We start from the raw sequence: 19538 nt of genomic DNA, 5'->3' as shown, positions 1-19538 counted from the left end.
AAAAGAAGAACGTGAAGAAGTGATAATAATTTTCAACCTGTGCGTAGTTAGCGTACATGGAAAACTCATCCTTGAATACTTAGAGTCCAATAAGATAAACATGCAGTGATGACTTTTTTAAATAAAATAAAATAAAATTCAAGCCGTTTTTTCCTTTTGCTAATCTTTTGACGTTTTCAAAAGATGATGTAATTTAGGACATGAAGGGAAATCTCGTGTAATGTTTCAAAGCATTCCTTGAATCAATGTAATTTACTTGCTACATGAACACAAATCTCAGGAGTTACATGTGGTGAGCTATGCTACGTAGTGAGCTATCCAATATGTGATCAAGATCTTTTCCTTGAATCATGTGAAATATAAGGAGCTGAATATCATATGCTATATATGTCCACCAAATTTAACTTCTAAAGTTCGGGGAAGATCCCGATGGAAGAGTGTCGCAAATGATGTTAAACCTAGAAGTAATATGATCGATAAAAGCATATTAAAGTTTTGTTTAAATGATTATTTATGATTGCATGTAAACTGGGATGAGTCACCATTGCGAAGGAGCTCATTGATATTCAGATCTAATTATGAATCCAACATCAGAAAATGAGAAAATAAGTGAATTGATAATTAGAAATTAGAGAAAAGACCCTAATTGCATTGCCATAACTTGAGATGTTTTTTTGTTGGTAATCTTGATAAGTATAAGTTGACTCTGGTTGGCATGGTGAAATAAATTTCTTTGCAAAACACATGTGCATGCCATTAGAAGGGTGTTGAGGGCGCAACTCTGTAGAATGTCATGGTACAAATGGAAAGTTTCACATTTGGATGAATAGTCAAAGACGAATACTGTGAGTGGCTGCATATTCTGATTTAGTCAAGCACGAAAAAAGTGTTAAATTTCTTTTCAGTGTCAGACTTAGCGGCTACTCACACATTGCGTGTTTGAATATAGCAGTTGAGTTTTGGGAGAAGACAAACTCAATTCAAATAGGAAACTTACCATTTCCGTTTGTACCACGTGCTTCCTCCTCTATATAAAGGCCAAGCAGCATGCCAACCAGAGCCAACTTATACTTCTCAAGATTATTACCAACAACAGAAAAAATCCTCAAGTTATGGCAATGCAATTACGTTCTTTTCTCTTAGGCATACTGCTACTAATTGGCTTTGCTTTCACAAATAGCAAAGCTGATATTAGGGCTCCACCCACACATTTTGACACTGCTTCTCTCAATAGGAGCAGTTTTCCAGAAGGGTTCGTATTTGGTGTAGGTTCTGGATCTTACCAAGTAAGTCCTTTTCTGGGCTTTAATTTGAGTTTTGATTAGGGTTTTCTTTCAAATTCAGACCAAGCATCAATCCACGCAAGAATATTGACATCTTCTTCATTGTGTCTCTTGTGTATTTCAGTATGAAGGTGCTGCAAAAGAAGGTGGTAGAGGACCAAGCATTTGGGATACCTTCACCCACAAATATCCAGGTTTGTCCAATCAAATCATCAATTAGTTAAAATAACAAAATCATGCTACTTTTACTCTTATGCTCTAAATAAATAAATTTTCTATGATTAATTGCAGAAAAGATTAACGATATAGCAGCAATGGAGATATCACTGTTGACCAATATCACCGCTATAAGGTTCATGACCCAATGTGCACACATTAAATTTTGAAGCATGAAGAAAACTCATCACATTGAAGATAAGCTCCCGATAATTTTTATCTGATTTCTTTTTTGTTATGCACTGTAGGAAGATGTGGGGATTATGAAGAATATGGGGTGGGATGCTTATCGATTCTCTATCTCATGGTCAAGATTGTTACCAAGTAAGTTCATTTGTGACCAATCATCAATATTTCTGCCTTCATGGTTTTCGCTTAAGTAATGTGTCCAAGTTGTCTACCAAATAATATAACAAATTTTTTTTTTTCAATTAAAATACTTAATTGCAATAACTTAAGCAAATAAAAAAAAATTCAAACATAAATTAAATAGAAGTCGAAGTTCAAGTTCGATAACATATAGTCCAACTTTTTTAAAGTTCAGTTTAAATGTTATCGGGGCACTTATTTCTTTATTTTCTGGTTTTGTTTTAATTATTAGATGGAAAGTTAAGTGGAGGAGTGAACAAGGAAGGAATCAAATATTACAACAATCTTATCAATGAGCTCTTACGCAATGGTGAGTCATCCCACCTTACATGATCAATAATTTATACAATAAGAGTTACATGCACTGATTAAAATAAGTCATTTTGTCAAACTTATAACTCGCTTTTATTGATGATGCTATTTATAGGTTTAACGCCATTTGTGACACTTTTTCATTGGGATCTTCCTCAAACTTTAGAAGATGAATATGGTGGTTTCTTAAGCCCTCATATTGTGTAAGTGAAGAAATTAGTCCTTTGAATGGTGTTGATAATTTAATTAATAAATACAACTATGACATTTACATTTTGAAATCTGTATATACAGCAATCATTTTCAAGATTACGCAGAACTTTGCTATAAGGAATTTGGTGATCGAGTAAAGCATTGGATGACACTGAATGAGCCGTATACCTTCAGTAACTATGGTTATGCAACTGGGTCCCAAGCGCCGGGACGATGCTCCACTTGGCAACAGCTAAACTGCACCGGCGGAGATTCATCTACTGAACCATATTTGGTAACACACCACCAGCTCCTTGCTCATGCAGCTGCTGTAAAATTGTACAAAAATAGATACCAGGTACAATTAATTAGTTTGTTGCAACAAGAGAGCGACTACTTTACCTTTTTGTGACTCTAAAACAAACTAAATGTTCTTGTGCAGGCGTCTCAAAATGGAGTGATAGGGATAACACTGGTGTCAGATTGGTTTGAGCCTTTATCGGAAGAAAAAGAAAATAAAAATGCTGCATTACGAGCTTTGGATTTTATGTTCGGATGGCAAGTGTATTTCGAATTTGCTTATGAATATAATATTTGCTATTTACTAGCCAGCAATACATAATATAATGTCAAGTTAATCCTTGAAATTTTTACATTCTTATAGGTTTGCTGAGCCATTGACAAGTGGTGACTATCCGCAAAGCATGCGATCTGTCGTCGGAAGCCGATTACCAAGATTCACGAAAGAACAATCCAAGTTGCTAATTGGTTCATTTGATTTTCTTGGACTAAATTACTATACAGGTTACTATGCAAGTGATGCACCTCAAAATAACTCGGTATATGCCAGCTACACAACAGATGTTGGCGTTAATCTTTCATGTGAGTTCAAATTCAGAATTTAATTCAAGCAATTTAAGTTTATAGACTAATTAGATTCTGATATTCATATGTGTTGTGGCAGCTGAGCGTAATGGGGTCCCCATCGGTCCAAAGGTACACATCAAATTACTAGATTAAGCCTTTATGATTTCGACCATTAATCGTTTTGCACTTACAAATTTGACTCCTAAAAATCTAAAGATCTTCAAATTTTGGTGCAGGGTGCTTCGGAATGGTTAAATGTTTATCCACAAGGAATTCAACATCTTTTACTCTACACAAAGAAAAAGTATCACAATCCAATTATTTACATTACTGAAAATGGTAATTTTGTCTAGCCTTAAGTAATTGCATGTGTTTCACATATTTTTGGTGGAAAACACGCACAAAGTGGTACAAAGTCTAAATTTGTAACTACATAATAATGTATTATATATTGTAGGTGTGGATGAGTTGAATGATCCGAAATTATCACTTGCTGAAGCCCTTAATGATACCCGTAGAATTGACTTCTACAATAGCCACCTTCATTATGTTCAAAGTTCTATTGAGTAAGTGTGTTAACAAATTCATTTATAATATTTAAATATATATGTATACGGTATAGCTTTAGATTTTGAGTTATTGATTCATATTATTGACATTAATATATTTAATTTTCTTTTATTGCTTTTTAGCAATGGTGTCAAAGTGAAGGGATTCTTTCCATGGACGTTGCTAGATGACTTTGAATGGTTTTCGGGATTCAGTGTTCGATTTGGTATCATCTACGTAGATTATAACGATAGACTTAAAAGGCACCCAAAACTCTCGGCGCACTGGTTCAAAAGTTTCCTTAAGAAGTATTGAAAACTTCATATCATATTTGTCATTCAATATTTGTATTTAATTCAATAATGTGAATTTGATGTATGTAAAATAATACTAGGGATTCCAAATTTGTGTACATACAAAATTTGAATTCCAAATTTGTGTACATTCAATAATTTCAATTTTAGTCCTTGTATAAGATTAAAATTCCATTCAACCCCCTTGTAAAATTAAACATTTATTTTTAGTCCTTTGATGAATGTCAACATACACATAATTATGAAACTCATTTTTTTGTAGTCCTTTGACTGATTGTCTCGAATTTGAGTTATTTAAAAACTCTCTTGAGGTTTTTCGTGCTTTGGCAAAACCCTCTAAGGTCTTGAAAATTATACAAATACCCCCTCAGGTTTCAAAATGGTTTTACATAACTCCAAAAATCCTATATAAAAAAAAATAGAAGTTAAAATTGGATGTAAAAGGACTTTTGCATAGACTAAAATACCCTTCATGATATCAGAATTGGTTGGATATAATCGCACCATAATCCCTAACCCTAACAAAAATAAAATAATAATAAATAAATCATAAGACGCATCGAACTATTCCATGAGAAAAAATGAAGACGCTTCCTCTCTTCCATATCTTCATCTCTTCTATCTCTGCTCCATCATCGAAATCCTTTGTTGCCTTGAAAAGAGAATTCTCAGATCCTGCTATCTCATTGCACCTTGATCCTTCTGGTTTGTAGCGTTAGGATTTAAGTTTTGAGGAGTTAATCCAAGAAGCCAAGACGTTGAGCAAAACCCATGCAGAAAACAAAGAAGCTGGTACTCAGCCATTGAGAAGAAGTTGCTCAAGTTTGAATTTTATTTTATTTTTTTTTTGTTTTTTGTTTTTTGGTTCTGATTGGAAACATATTGGAGAAGGCATGGAAGAGATGGAGAGGATGAAGGAAAGCGTTTTTTTTTTTTCCTTGGGGCAAGCGTACAATGCGTGTCTGATGGGTTGGGTTTTTTCTTTTTACTAGTATAATATTGGGTATAGATTACGGTACAATTCTATCCCGAACAGTATTCTAATACCATGAGGGGTATTTTAGTCTATGCAGAAGTATTGTTATATCAGGTTTTAGGTTTTTTTGGATTTTGGAGTTATTTGAAACCAATTTGAAACATAATGGGGTGTTTGTGTAATTTTTAGGACCACAAGGGGTTTTGTGAAAATACGCAAATCCTCATGGAGTATTAGGTTAAATAAATCCCCCAATTTTCACCTATTCGTTAAAATTCTATTATACTTTGACCATATACCACGGTGACAAAAAATTTGAAATTTAGTAGCGCACTGTTTAGAGGCTACAGTACGGCTCTTGATGTATGGCTCGTGACACGAGGGCATATGCGCAAACTGATCTCTAATTGAACTTGAGGCTCAACTTCAATGACTCAAATTGTCTTTATTAGAATCTCATAAAACATCATCCTAACCAAAAAATAATCAATCAAATTGGAAATTATCTAATTATTTAGTTATGATCAAATAAATAAACACAATTATGAAAAGTCGAAGAAAAAAAAAAAAGGATGATAATCAAGAACTGAGTCTGTGACGAGAGAGAGGAGGAAATTGTTGTAAGCTTTAGATAGAGAAGTTTCTATTCTCTATGGGTTAGAGATCATCATAGAGGCTGCCCTTTGTTTTTTTCAATCTGGTAATATCATCATTAAACCAAGGCGAGGAACGAACGAATACCGGTAGCACAAGACTGAAAGACAAAGGAGCAATAAAAAACCAGAAGCCTGTGACGATGCGAAAGCAAGCAGAAGGCCACAGTGTTTCAGAGTATTGATCTTGTTATTGATGAAGACAAAAATATCTTAAGTTATTCGAGTCATGCATGTTTGATTTTACAGTGAATTACGCAGAAATCTACGCAGCCAAAAAATAAGGGAATTTCCAATGTTTCAGTGCATAATGGTAAGATGTGAAATTGAGATGGAATATGAAAAGAGAAAAAGAGACACAATACGAGAAGAAGAATTTGCAGACAACAGAGAATTTGTGCTTTGAACAAAGAGAAACAAAGAAGCCGAACACCTGGATTACTTGGGAGGCTCACAATCCATCTTCTACTAGTGCTTCAACATATAAAATTTTAACATGAACAAAATGCAAAAATTCATTTTTGGGTCTTGTAGTTTACCACTTTTATCACTAAGGTCCTTGTAGTTTCAATTTAATCAATTTTGTCCTTGTAGTTTGAATTCCGAGCAATTCAAGGACAAGACCCAATTTTTTTTTCGTCAAATTAATCTAATATAGAGGGGCATTTCAGTCCAATCTTGCATCCCCTCCACAACTATTCAACAGCCAGAGAGAGAGAGAGAGAGAGGGAATAGGTGGTTGTGGAGGGGGATAAGGTGGTTGTGGGGGTGGTTGCTTGGGGTCGGGTGGGGAAGGGGATGAGGGATGGGAGAAGGTTGTTGGGGAGGGGTTTTGGGTGGCTGTGGGGTGGCTGTGGAAGGTCTGTAAGTTGGACCGAAATGTCCCTCCATGTTAGATTAATTTGACAAAAAATTGGGGATTTTCCTTGCATTGCTCAGAATTAAAACTACATGGGCCTTAGTGGTAAAACTGATAAGCTACAGGGACCAAAATGACCTTTTTTGTTAACAAAATAAATTTATTTTATTATAAAAAAACCAAAATTTACCCCCGATTTTCAAAAATATCACTTTTTATAAAATCTTTTAAATATAGCCAAAAACTCACATAAATAAACACAAATGCGCTTAAAAATCAAAACCCACATAAACTTAAAAAGAAAGTTCATGTACAAACGGGATTATGAAAGAAAGCTCATGTGCAAACCAGCTATAGATTAAGATCTTCAGAAAACCATTGCGATAAAAGGCATTGGCTTTGCACGGACCATGGCTACTATAATTCCTGCTTTTCCCGTTTCCAGTAATCAATTCAAAGACTTCATCCTCACATGGGCCAAACCAAAAGCACCACATCTCTACTGTATATCATCTCAAATCTACAAAAATTGTGAGGGAAAACATGCTTTAGCTCCCCATCCAGCCTTCAAAGTCCACACAAATGGGTCTTATAGCATTCTGAAACATCTATTAACAGTCAACTCCTACCCTCTATCAACATCAACTAAGGATACAATTTCCAGCATGCTTTATTCCTCATCTTCAAAAGTTTACATCAGAAAGTTTAAGAAAATTATAAAATTAAATATTCATCCATTGTTCATTCTAATTCATAAATTTAAATAGTAAAATATTACACCTATCTACGAGGTAGGATGAAGTGCAATCGGATTCTTGCAAGTTTCTCGATAATGGCCAGTTGAACCACATCTTGAACACTTACGAGTTGATGGTTCTTCTCCGCGTGATGAGATTCTCTTTTTCTTGCACCTACCATACCTTTTTCGTGTAAATGGTGGTAGGACAATTCTATTTCGTATGTCATTAGGTACCACCCAATCTGTTTGATCCCTAACTGGGCAAATAGGTTATGCATACGCAATGACCAATGAGTTTGTAGTATAATATTGTGAACACATTGGGTAACATGAAATTTGTCGATGCCTACATGCAGCACAAGCATGTGCACATAGTAATTGGTCAAGGTCAAACTCTCAGCATGTGCAACACTTCCTCTCTAAATTTACAACTTCAACACGACATCCACCATATACATGAAATGAGTAAGCCTCAATAGGAGAAACCTGCATATTCAAGAAACAAGAAATAAATTTATAGTACTCCGCAATTATTTTATTTGAAATATTTTCAAAAGATTTGTAGAATATTATCATGCATATATTCCTTAAATAAAAGAATATCAATAAAAACTACAAAAGAAAACGTATGCCCACTCTGTCAAATCTTTGCATATATTCCCACTCTTCATATCCAGCCGCATTAAGATAATCACCCACTTTAGAATTAATATTAAATATCTGCACCATAGACGATCAAATTCAAGAACAAGATATGCTTTAGCAGCTCTAAAATATAGCGAATGCGCTCTCTCATGCTTAAAATGGTTCTTAAGACTCTGACTTATATGGAATATGCATGCCCCATGATGAGCATTCGGAAATATAATGGAGATAGCCTTACGAATGCTTTCATGTCTATCAGAATTGAAAACTAAGTCTGTAACACCCCGACCCCAAATTTCCACAAATTTAACCCTTATTTAATTATTTAATTATTTAAGGGCATTTTAGTCATATTTTTAACCAGAGAGAGTTTGGGACCGTGACTTGTATTTTTGGATAGGTCGTGCTGAGACGAGTTCATAGACACGTAGTGGGCTCGAATCGGAGTTGTAACGAGAGAGATATGGTCGAAAGAAATTCAGTGGCACAACCGTAAATATTTCGAAATGGGATTTTTTATAAAAATCAGATTCTCTCTCTCTCTCTCTCTCTCTCCCTGCGCAGAACAGCCCCCCCGAGTTACTGTTCACAGCGGCGGTTTTTGGGCCGCCGCCGCCGCATCCGGCCACCACTTGGGGTGGCACCGGTCCCAAAAGAACCGTGCCATCCTCCTCTTTCCATCCCGACCAATCCCAGTCACCGGAACTACCTGTGCTCGCCGGAAAATGCAAAAATCCGACCGAATTTAACCCAAAATTCAAGGAGCTCGATCTCCCTCCTCCGGCCGCCATTTCTGGCGATCAAGGTATGGAAATTCATCCCTTCTGCATGTTCTAGCTGATGGTTGGGTAGGAATTGATCGATTTGTAGCGTAGACAATTCGATTTTCGAATTGAAATTGGGCCGAACTTCGGCCGCCGTGATCGGCCATTTCCGGCCACTTTTTGGGGGTTGTCCAAGAACAAAAGTGACTCCAAATGGGGTGTTTTACCTAGGGTAGGAGTTTGGAGTCTCGGTTCCAAGATTTTTCGACGGACCGTAATCGCTTTGGACACCCGGTCTGCCCGCGCGTGTGGCGGCGCGTGGGCGAGGGTGGTGGCGTGTCTCTGGGCAGTTTTGAGGTCCTCGCGCCATCACGAGCGCGTAGGATTTCGCGGATCTCAATTCGGACGTCGTTTGACTATCGAACGGATATCGCCTATTACGCGTTATCCGGGTTCGATAGGTTGGGACCGTTGGATGGACCCAAATTTAATATATGTTAATCTAGGTATTACTAGGATCGTGGAGGAATTCACGGATCATGAATCGGAGCCCCGGATGTTCCGATTTAATATTTTAAAGATTATATTTTATATTAACCGTTAGATCGTACGATCGTGAGTGATCCGACCGTCCGATCCGAACCAAACTTGCAGGACGAGTGTCCTATACGTTATAGAACCCATAGGAACTTCCGGATCGGAGTTTGGAGGTCGTGGTCCCCGTGGGCCCGTTTGACCAGGGTTAGGGTAGTTTGACCCTTGATTGACCGTGAGTCTTCCGGAGTAATCTCACCTTTCTAGGGGGATTATCGGGTGCTAGACTCTTGTGAAGGGTTACACAATATTAGGATTAATATTTATTATTATAATTACATGGTTGTACAAGGGTACAACAGAGTCTAGAATGTCAGTTGGAGTGCTATATGCACTACTTTAAGTACCTTCCCGGATTTTGGATGTACTACGAGTACCACCAAGTGAAAGTTAGGTCCCACGTGGCGTAGGTTATCCGGCGTTGGGACAGGCCCCATACGTGGCGTTGGTTGTACCGGCGTATGGGGAAATATTGTAGTATTGTGTTGAGGTCGCACGTGGCGTAGGTTATCCGGCGTGTCGACAGGCCCCATACGTGGCGTTGGTTGTACCGGCGTATGGGGAGTTATGTGATAGGATGTTGAGGTCCCGCGTGGCGTAGGTTATCCAGCGTTGGGACAGGCCCCATACGTGGCGTTGGTTGTACCGGCGTATGGGGAGTTATGTGATATGACGTGTAGGTCTCACGTGGCGTAGGTTATCCGGCGTTGAGACATACCCCATACGTGGCGTTGGTTGTACCGGCGTATGGGGAGATATGTGATAGTATGGCATGGTCGCACGCGGCGTAGGTTATCCGGCGTGTTGACAGACCCCATACGTGGCGTTGGTTGTACCGGCTTATAGGGAGATTATGTGGAATACAGAGAAATGAAATGAGGTATCGCCTAAGTGTGGAATTAGGTTTTACGAGAGAACTACGTGTGGCTTGATCCCTCAAGGAGGGTACGTAGGCAGCCTAAGGTCATTAGGTGCAGCCGCAGACTAAATGTTAGTCATAAATAGGTATTTGAATTGCTGGGTAGTTAGTTAAGAATTATTGGAAGGCCGAAGGCCATTTGTGTGATTTGCATGAAAATATATTGTGCATGCTGCCAGTTGGGGATATAAATTGTGTTTTTATGCAGGTATAAATTTTGGGAAATGTCCAATTTATAGGGGAGACTCTGCCGAAATTTCGGCAGAAAGTCTCGGTCTTTAGTAAGTGGGCCCGGCATCGGGGGATGTCAGGAAATTCCAAAGGATTCGTCTCGGATTTGGGGAAAATTCGGGGCGGGTCCTTTCAGTCATTAATATCCCCAATAGCTCCCCGTAATTTTGTCAAAAATCAATTCCAAGATGCATCATTCTCTGACTCTCCAACTCCGAATGCAACAGGGTATGTTAGGTTATTTCCGTCCTTGCATTTGGCAACAAACAATGTCCCACGATATTTACCTTTTAAAAATGTTCCGTCAAGTGAAATTACTGGCCTGATAACAGTGCGAAATCCTCTGATGCAAGGTCCAAGTGACATGACAAAATACATAAAATGATTATTACTGTCAGTTTCAATATGAGTTATCGTACCAGGATTTTTGGCTTATAACGTAGCACAATATGATGGAAGTATTGCATAAGATTCCTCTGCTGATCCCCTAACCAACGCCAGTGCATGTTCCCTAACTCACCAAGCCTTCACATAACTTATACTCACACCCATGTCCTTTCACATATCCTCCATGATGTCGTGGGGTCTATGTACTCGTGATAAACCCTCTTACGTAGATTTTATGCATTGGCCAATCTACTTGCCTGTCAATGAAGGCGATGAATAGCATCCAATGAGCATGAATGTTTTGTAAAACATATTTTTACCATGAAATGAGGATTTTCGTACCTTGGATGCACGTAGTTTCACATGCATCAGTCATCGACACAATCAAATTCAAATCTTTCTTTATTGGATCTCTTCACTTTGAACTCATAATTTTTCGTCATAGCATCAATACCCAACTTTGTTTTTATATCCTCCTTAGTCTCATACACTTGATCTACAATTATACATACACTTGATCTACAATTATATCTCCACTTACATTGCATAGCTATGTCATATCTGATCCATGTACATTGTTTTTATCCTTGTTCCAAGCATTTATTTGTTGGAATTGGGTTCATCATAGTGCACATTGATAGTTGGAACATCATCACATCCCGTGTTTTCACGAAGGCAAGTCATTGAATTCAACATTATCTTGGAACACATTATCAACCTCTACATGTAGCATATCCTCAAATTGCATGTTCTCAAAGAGCAACTCATCTAGCTGTGTTGTATTGCTTTCCTCTTCATATTCTGAGTCCTCAATTTTCTGCATTTCCCAAGTCATTTTCTAAATCATGATATTGATCATTATCTAAATCAGCTTGAGTACCCAAATTGAGGTCCATTGGCATTGGTTAATTGCTTCCACTTCCATAAGAAAATATTTTACGCTTCAATTTAATGCACTATGGAATCTTGTAAGTCCTTGTAAGACTTTCAAAAACAAAAGCACTCATGTCATCATCATCAACTATTTATGCAGGCCATGCACTTTTCATTGCATCGTATATGACTTTCATAGTTATCTCATACTTATTTCGGTCCACATTCACAATGTCATATACCTTATTCCGAAGCTCCTCTATCGTAATTTTATCTGAATCAAGTAGTCCTTTAGTTTTGCAATTTTTGTACATTGAGTTAACCCACTTTCCATCGTAGTTAATCAAAATTCCCAAACTAGACCTTATTCTGAAAGGTAAACCAACATAAGAAATAATACAATACACATTGAGAAAACAATGTTCAGACCATGTATATATATATATATATATATATAATTTTGTCAGAATATCAAATATATATATATGATTTATATATTTTGTTGTCATAATAGCAAATCAGTAATCATGTGCGATTTGGGTCTACATGGATCATTGTAAAATACATTATATTCTCTGGCCAATCCCAATGGGCAAACCTGAGCATGCTGGTCTGAAGCAATTCCAACCCTCCCTAATTCAACTTACAATGATCCAGGCATAACCAAATTGGAAATATTTTATTCATCCAAATCGAAAAAGAAATACAGTTAATAAGTTCTTTATCTTCAAAGCCAATCCAACAAACAAAAGTAATAAGTTGAATAAACTATTTCAGGTGGCCAACAGAAAATCATGGAATTAAAACAAAGATAGAAGGAGAAAGAGAGAAAGAAAAGCAAACATGGGATTACAGTTCGGTAAGTTGAATTAGAGAGAGTTGGAATTGCTTCAGACCAAGGCTACAGATGTGCATACTTAGCAGTAGTTCGACCAAAGGCTACAAACGTGCGTGCGAATCCAAACTTTGTGTAGTAGGGTTTTGCATTTTAGGTTTATGTGGGTTTTAATTTTTAAAGACATTTGTGTCTATTTAGGTGAGTTTTTGGCTATATTTGAAAGATTTTATAAAAACTAACATTTTTGAAAGTGGGGGGTAAATTTTGGATATTTTTTATAAAAACTCATAGATGCATTTCAAAATTAATAATAGCACTGATTCCATATAAAATTCTAGGAGATTAAAAAAAAAAAAAATTTAATGATTTTGAAAGGTAAGTTTCAATTTGGGATGAAAGAAGAACGTGAAGAAGTGATAATAATTTTCACGTGTTTGAACAAGTCTGCAGCTAGCGTAGGGGGAAAATTCATCCTTTGCATATTTAGAGTCGATTATTACCAACAACAACAAAAAAAACCTCAAGTTATGGCAATGCAATTACGTTCTTTTCTCTTAGGCATACTGCTACTAATTGGCTTTGCTTTCACAAATAGCGAAGCTGATATTAGAGCTCCACCCACACATTTTGACATTGCTTCTCTCAATAGGAGCAGTTTTCCAGATGGGTTCGTATTTGGTGTAGGTTCTGGATCTTACCAAGTAAGTCCTTTTCTGGGCTTAATTTGAGTTTTGATTAGGGTTTTCTTTCAAATTCAGACCAAGCATCGATCCACGCAAGAATATTGACATCTTCTTCATTGTGTCTCTTTTGTATTTCAGTATGAAGGTGCTGCAAAAGAAGGTGGTAGAGGACCAAGCATTTGGGATACCTTCACCCACAAATATCCAGGTTTGTCCAATCAAATCATCAATTAGTTAAAATAACAAAATCGTGCTACTTTTACTCTTATGCTCTAAATAAATAAATTTTCTATGATTAATTGCAGAAAAGATTAGTGATAGAAGCAATGGAGATATCACTGTTGATCAATATCACCGCTATAAGGTTCATGACCCAATGTGCACACATTAAATTTTGAAGCATGAAGGAAACTCATCACATTGAAGATAAGCTCCCGATAATTTTTATCTGATTTCATTTTTGTTATGCACTATAGGAAGATGTGGAGATTATGAAGAATATCGGGTGGGATGCCTACCGATTCTCAATCTCATGGTCAAGATTGTTACCAAGTAAGTTCATTTGTGACCAATCATCAATAATTCTGCCTTCATGGTTTTCGCTTAAGTAATGTGTCCAAGTTGTCTACCAAATCATATAACAATTTTTTTTTTTTTTTGGTGTCAATTAAAATACTTAATTGCAATAACTTAAGCAAAAATAATTTTTTTTTCAAACATAAATTAAATAGAAGTCGAAGTTCAAGTTCGATAACATATAGTCCAACTTTTTTAAAGTTTAGTTTAAATAATGTTATCGGTGCACTTATTTCTTTATTTTCTGGTTTTGTTTTAATTATTAGATGGAAAGTTAAGTGGAGGAGTGAACAAGGAAGGAATCAAATATTACAACAATCTTATCAATGAGCTCTTACGCAATGGTGAGTCATCCCACCTTACATGATCAATAATTTATACAATAAGAGTTACATGCACTCATTAAAATAAGTCATTTTGTCAAACTTATAACTTGCTTTTATTGATGATGCTATTTATAGGTTTAACGCCATTTGTGACACTCTTTCATTGGGATCTTCCCCAAACTTTAGAAGATGAATATGGTGGTTTCTTAAGTCCTCATATTGTGTAAGTGAAAAAATTAGTCCTTTGAATCGTATTGAAAATTTAATTACTAAATACAATTATGACATTTACATTCTGAAATGTGTATATACAGCAATCATTTTCAAGATTACGCAGAACTTTGTTATAAGGAATTTGGTGATCGAGTAAAGCATTGGAGCACACTGAATGAGCCGTATACCTTCACTTACTATGGTTATGCAACTGGGTCCCTTGCGCCGGGACGATGCTCCATTTGGCAGCAGCTAAACTGCACCGGCGGAGATTCATCAACTGAACCATATTTGGTAGCACACCATCTGCTCCTTGCTCATGCAGCTGCTGTAAAATTGTACAAAGATAGATACCAGGTACAACTAATTGGTTTGTTGCAACAAGAGAGCAACTACTTTACCTTTTTGTGACTCTAAAACAAACAAACTAAATGTTATTGTGCAGGCGTCTCAAAATGGAGTGATAGGGATAGAGCTGAATTCAGATTGGTTTGAGCCCCTATCGGAAGTAAAAGAAAATAAAAAAGCTGCATTACGAGCATTGGATTTTATGTTCGGATGGCAAGTGTATTTCGAATTTGCTTATGAATATAATATTTACTACTTACTAGCGAGCAATACATAATATATGTCAAGTTAATCCTTGAAAATTTTACATTCTTATAGGTTTGCTGAGCCATTGACAAATGGTGACTATCCTGAAAGCATGCGATCTCGTGTCGGAAGCCGATTACCAAAATTCACAAAAGAACAATCCAAGCTGCTAATTGGTTCATTTGATTTTCTTGGACTAAATTACTATACGGGTTACTATGCAAGTGATGCACCTCAAAATAACTCGGTATTCCCAAGTTGCACAACAGATGCAGGCGTTAATGTTTCATGTGAGTACAAATTCAGAATTTAATTCAAGCAATTTAAGTTTATAGGCTAATTAGATTCTGATATTCATATGTGTTGTGCCAGCTGAGCGTAATGGGGTCCTTATCGGTCCAAAGGTACACATCAAATTACTAGATTAAGCCTTTACAATTTCAACGATTAATCGATTTGCACTTACAAATGTGACTCCTAAAAATCTAAAGATCTTCAAATTTTGGTGCAGGCTGCTTCATCATGGTTAAATGTTTATCCACGAGGAATTCGACATCTTTTACTCTACATAAAGAAAAAATATCACAATCCAATTATTTACATTACCGAAAATGGTAATTTTTTCTAGCCTTAAGTAATTGCATGATCAATGTTTCACTTATTTGTGTAAAACACGCACAAGTGGTACAAAGTCTATATTTGTAACTACATAATAATTATATTGTAGGTGTGGATGAGTTCAATGATCCGAAATTATCACTTGCCGAAGCCCTTAATGATACCAATAGAATTGACTATTACAATCGCCACCTTTATTACGTTCAAAGTTCTATTGAGTAAGTGTATTAAAAAATTCATTTATAATATTTAAATATATATGTATAAGATTTTGAGTTATTGATTCATATTATTGACATTAAATATTTAATTTCCTTTAATTTATTTTTAGGAATGGTGTCAAAGTGAAGGGATTCTTTCCGTGGACATTGCTAGACGACTTTGAATGGAGTTCAGGATTCACTATTCGATTTGGTATCACCTATATAGATTACAACGATATGCTTAAAAGGTACCCAAAACTCTCGGCGCATTGGTTCAAAAGTTTCCTTAAGAAGTATTGAAAACTTCATATCATATTCGTCATTTAATTCAATAATGTGAATTTTATGTATGTACAATAATACTAGGGATTCCAAATTTATGTACATACAAAATTTGAATTCTAAATTTGTGCACATTCAATAATTTTAATTTTAGTCCTTGTATAAGATTAAAATTCCATTCAACCCCCTTGTAAAATTAAACATTGATTTTTAGTCCTTTAATGAGTGTGTACACATAATTATGAAACTAATTTGTTTGTAGTCCTTTGAGTGATTGCCTCGAATTTGAGTTATTTATACTAACATCTCTTGAGGTTTTTCATGTTTTCACAAAATCCTCAGAGGGCTTAGAAATTACACAAACACCCCCTCAGGTTTCAAAATTGTTTTACGTAACTCCAAAAATCCAAAAAAAAAACCTAAAATTGGATGTAATAGGACTTTTGCATAGACTAAAATACCCTTCATGATATCAAAACTGTTTGGATACAATCGCACCCTAAACTCTAAACCCTAAGAAAAATAAAATAATTTTAAAAAATCATAAAACGCATCGTACTATTCCATGAGAAAAAAAGAAGACATTTCCTCTGTTCCATCTCTTGACAAGACCCGTCCCGGATTCTCCATCGGAATCAGTGACGAACTCTACTTCCTGTCCGATATCTACTTGATGTCGGACCTACTAAACTAAAATGTAACATCCCACATCAACCAACGGAGAGGAGGTGATGTGCCTTATATGTGCACACCTGCATCCATCTAGCACGAGGCCTTTTGGGAGCTCACTGGCTTCGGAGTCGTAGGAACTCCGAAGTTAAGCGAGTTGGGGGCCAGAGCAATCCCAGGATGAGTGACCTACTGGGAAGTTGTTCGTGAGCTCCCAGAAACAAAACCGTGCGGGCAGAGAGGGGGGCCCAAAGCGGACAATATCGTGCTACGGCGGAGCCGATCCCGGGTTGTGACATAAAAAGCCGTGTAACCCCAATTTAAAAGGATAAACCGTTTGACTTCTGCCGAAAATTCGGCAGAGTCTCTTCTGTAACTAGAACGATTCCCACATTTTTAGCTTGAAGAAAAACAATAAAATAACAATTAAGACTCGTTTATAAGGTCATTCTAGTACATTTTCGAATGGTGAAACTACCTAGGAAGACTAACGGTCATCCGAGGGGTCAAACTTCTCATGTTGGTCAACCTGGTCAGGGGGCCCACGACCTCCGATCTCTGATCCGAAAGTTCCTATGGGTTCAACAGAGCCTATTCAACATGTCATGTAAGTTTGGTCTCGATTTAGCTGTTGGATCTAAGCCAATCGTACGATTAGACGATGATTGCTTCGCCTAACCCTGGAATCATTGAGTCATAGTCTCTGGGACTCTGATTCTCGATCCACATATTAGGTGCAATACCCGTTCAATTGTCAAACAGTAACCCATTCAAAATCCGAGCATATCGTAGTGTTCAGGACGACAAGAGGAATATTTTAAAACGTAATGTGCCGACACCTAGTGGTCCACCTGCCGCCGACAGCGCCTAGGTGACTTGAGTAATTTTCGGCGACTGGAAAACTCCAAATCACCAGGCAATACCTATACCATTAGAATCAGACGACCTAGGGAATCAACTTTTGTTCTTAGACCAAGGCGAAAAACTAACCAAAACGAAGCTAAAACTGTCGGCCAAAAATGGGTATTTTGAGCTATCTGCAAAACCTCAAAATCGATCTACAATACCTACATAAACAGATGGAGCATGATGAGGGGATGAATTTCCATACCTCGCATGACGGAATTGGCCGTCGGAATCGCCTGAAAATGCAAGAACACCGTTGGAAAACCTAACCCTTTTCTCAACTTCGATCGAGCTCACCGACAACAAATCGAATTAGGTTTTGGGTGGGTTTTGTAGAGGAGGACGAGAGGAACATTTTTCGAGAAGGTGGCTCTGCCAACCGCTGCATGGCAACATCGATTAGTGGAATGGAAGTTAAACAATCACTGCTGCTACAGTGACTGCTGCGAATGGTAGGAGGAGGAGAGGAAGAAGTCGCGGGGGAGATGGAGAATATAAAGAGAATTGATCCGGTTACTGTAGCAACGGCACTGTAGCGATACTGTTTGCTAAAGTAACAAATTTCAAAAATCCCTTTTTGCCCTTCTCGTTTCTACACCTTTACGCGGTCATTACAACTCGGAATTGAGCATGCCGCCTATCTACAAATTCGTATGGACGAGCTCCACATCTAATCGATATTATTACATTCCAATTCCTTCCCGATACCTCCCAAGGAAAATTCCGAATTGTATCTCAAATTGACGGGTTAGTGTGAGCTTATCCATGTGGTTATGCACTCTTCGAAATAGGAATCCATTTTATGAAAGATCCTAGCTTTCGTGCTTTGGTGGGGTCTCCGAGATCCTTTAAATGACCTATGTTGTGTTGAAGGGATATCTATATGATCCGATCGATTGCGTAAAGCCCATGGTAGCAACAGAACCGGGGAAAGTATACAGAAAAGATAGTTATTTTCTATTATATTAGTATTTTCATTAGTATTAGATTAGTATTCGTTAGCGATCTCGACTCAGCGAGTCTTTTCTTCTGTGATGAACTGTTGGCACCAGTCCTACATTTTGTCTCTGTGGACCGAGGAGAAAGGGAGGCTCAGCGGGAAGAGGATTGTAACTTGAGAGAAGCAAGGGGTTCAACCTCTTTCAAATATACAACATGGATTTTGGCAATGCAATGTAGTTGGACTCTCATGTCGATCCGAATGAATTATCCTTTCCACGAAGGTAAATCTTTGCCTGCTAGGCAAGAGAATAGCAAGTTACAAATTCTGTCTAGGTAGGACATGTATTTCTATTACTATGAAAATAGAAACCATTCTGTGGATTGGTATGAATTTATCACAAATGCAACCTTTTCCGTTAGTATAGCTTATTTCGGAATTCTTATATCGTCTTTTTTATATAAGCCTGTTTATTCATCTTTACAAAATTTTAATTTATTTAATTCATTTGTTAGAAGTGTTCCTAATAAAATTAAAATTTTGGGGGGTAAAATAATAAATGTGATATATAATTGGTCATATAATCGTGGTTACATAGATTTTTTTTATGTAATATCCTTTACTAAAGGTACGCCTTAACGACTAATGGTTAACGATGGCTCTGATGGGCGGTTTTGCTAGAATAGGAAATAATGAGATCACGGTTTTAGTAAATGATGCAGAGAAGGGTAGTGACATTGCGTAATTCCTCCTAGACAATAAAATATGTTGACTTGAGGAGGAACATATTTACTAGTTATATCATCGGCAATTGCCTGAATCTCAAGACGTTCTTCGAACCAATCATAGATTTTATTGAGATAGGTAAATGACGGAGAATCCCCCCCGGAGAACCGTATATGAAAATTTCATCTCATACGGCTCAAAACAGAAACACACAAATACTAG

General features: G+C 37.0%; 1 protein-coding gene and 1 pseudogene across 2 annotated transcripts in view; both read left to right on the top strand.

Annotated features, from left to right (window-relative positions):
• The first annotated feature begins 1079 nt into the window (after positions 1–1079).
• LOC117617363 lies at positions 1080–4349 on the top strand (annotated as a pseudogene).
• An 8736-nt stretch (positions 4350–13085) lies between these two features.
• The window catches only part of LOC117617362 (beta-glucosidase 12-like), a 7270-nt gene continuing 817 nt past the window's right edge, over positions 13086–19538 (top strand). Inside the window, exons 1-13 of one of the 2 annotated variants that reach the window (XM_034346706.1) lie at positions 13086–13281; positions 13402–13471; positions 13569–13627; positions 13740–13815; positions 14106–14183; positions 14301–14388; positions 14480–14735; positions 14824–14939; positions 15045–15262; positions 15345–15376; positions 15484–15586; positions 15700–15808; positions 15922–16041. In XM_034346706.1, coding sequence (XP_034202597.1) covers positions 13108–13281; positions 13402–13471; positions 13569–13627; positions 13740–13815; positions 14106–14183; positions 14301–14388; positions 14480–14735; positions 14824–14939; positions 15045–15262; positions 15345–15376; positions 15484–15586; positions 15700–15808; positions 15922–16041 — 1499 coding nt within the window. In that variant the 5' untranslated portion in view covers positions 13086–13107. Of the gene's footprint in view, positions 13282–13401; positions 13472–13568; positions 13628–13739; positions 13816–14105; positions 14184–14300; positions 14389–14479; positions 14736–14823; positions 14940–15044; positions 15263–15344; positions 15377–15483; positions 15587–15699; positions 15809–15921; positions 16327–19538 lie in introns of those variants that run through there. The other variant, XM_034346705.1, reaches the window with a different exon arrangement.

This window comes from Prunus dulcis, chromosome 2 (assembly GCF_902201215.1).
Source record: "Prunus dulcis chromosome 2, ALMONDv2, whole genome shotgun sequence".
NCBI lineage: Eukaryota > Viridiplantae > Streptophyta > Magnoliopsida > Rosales > Rosaceae > Prunus > Prunus dulcis.
The sequence above is the reverse complement of the archived record's forward strand: the minus strand, read 5'-3'. Positions and strand labels throughout refer to the sequence as shown.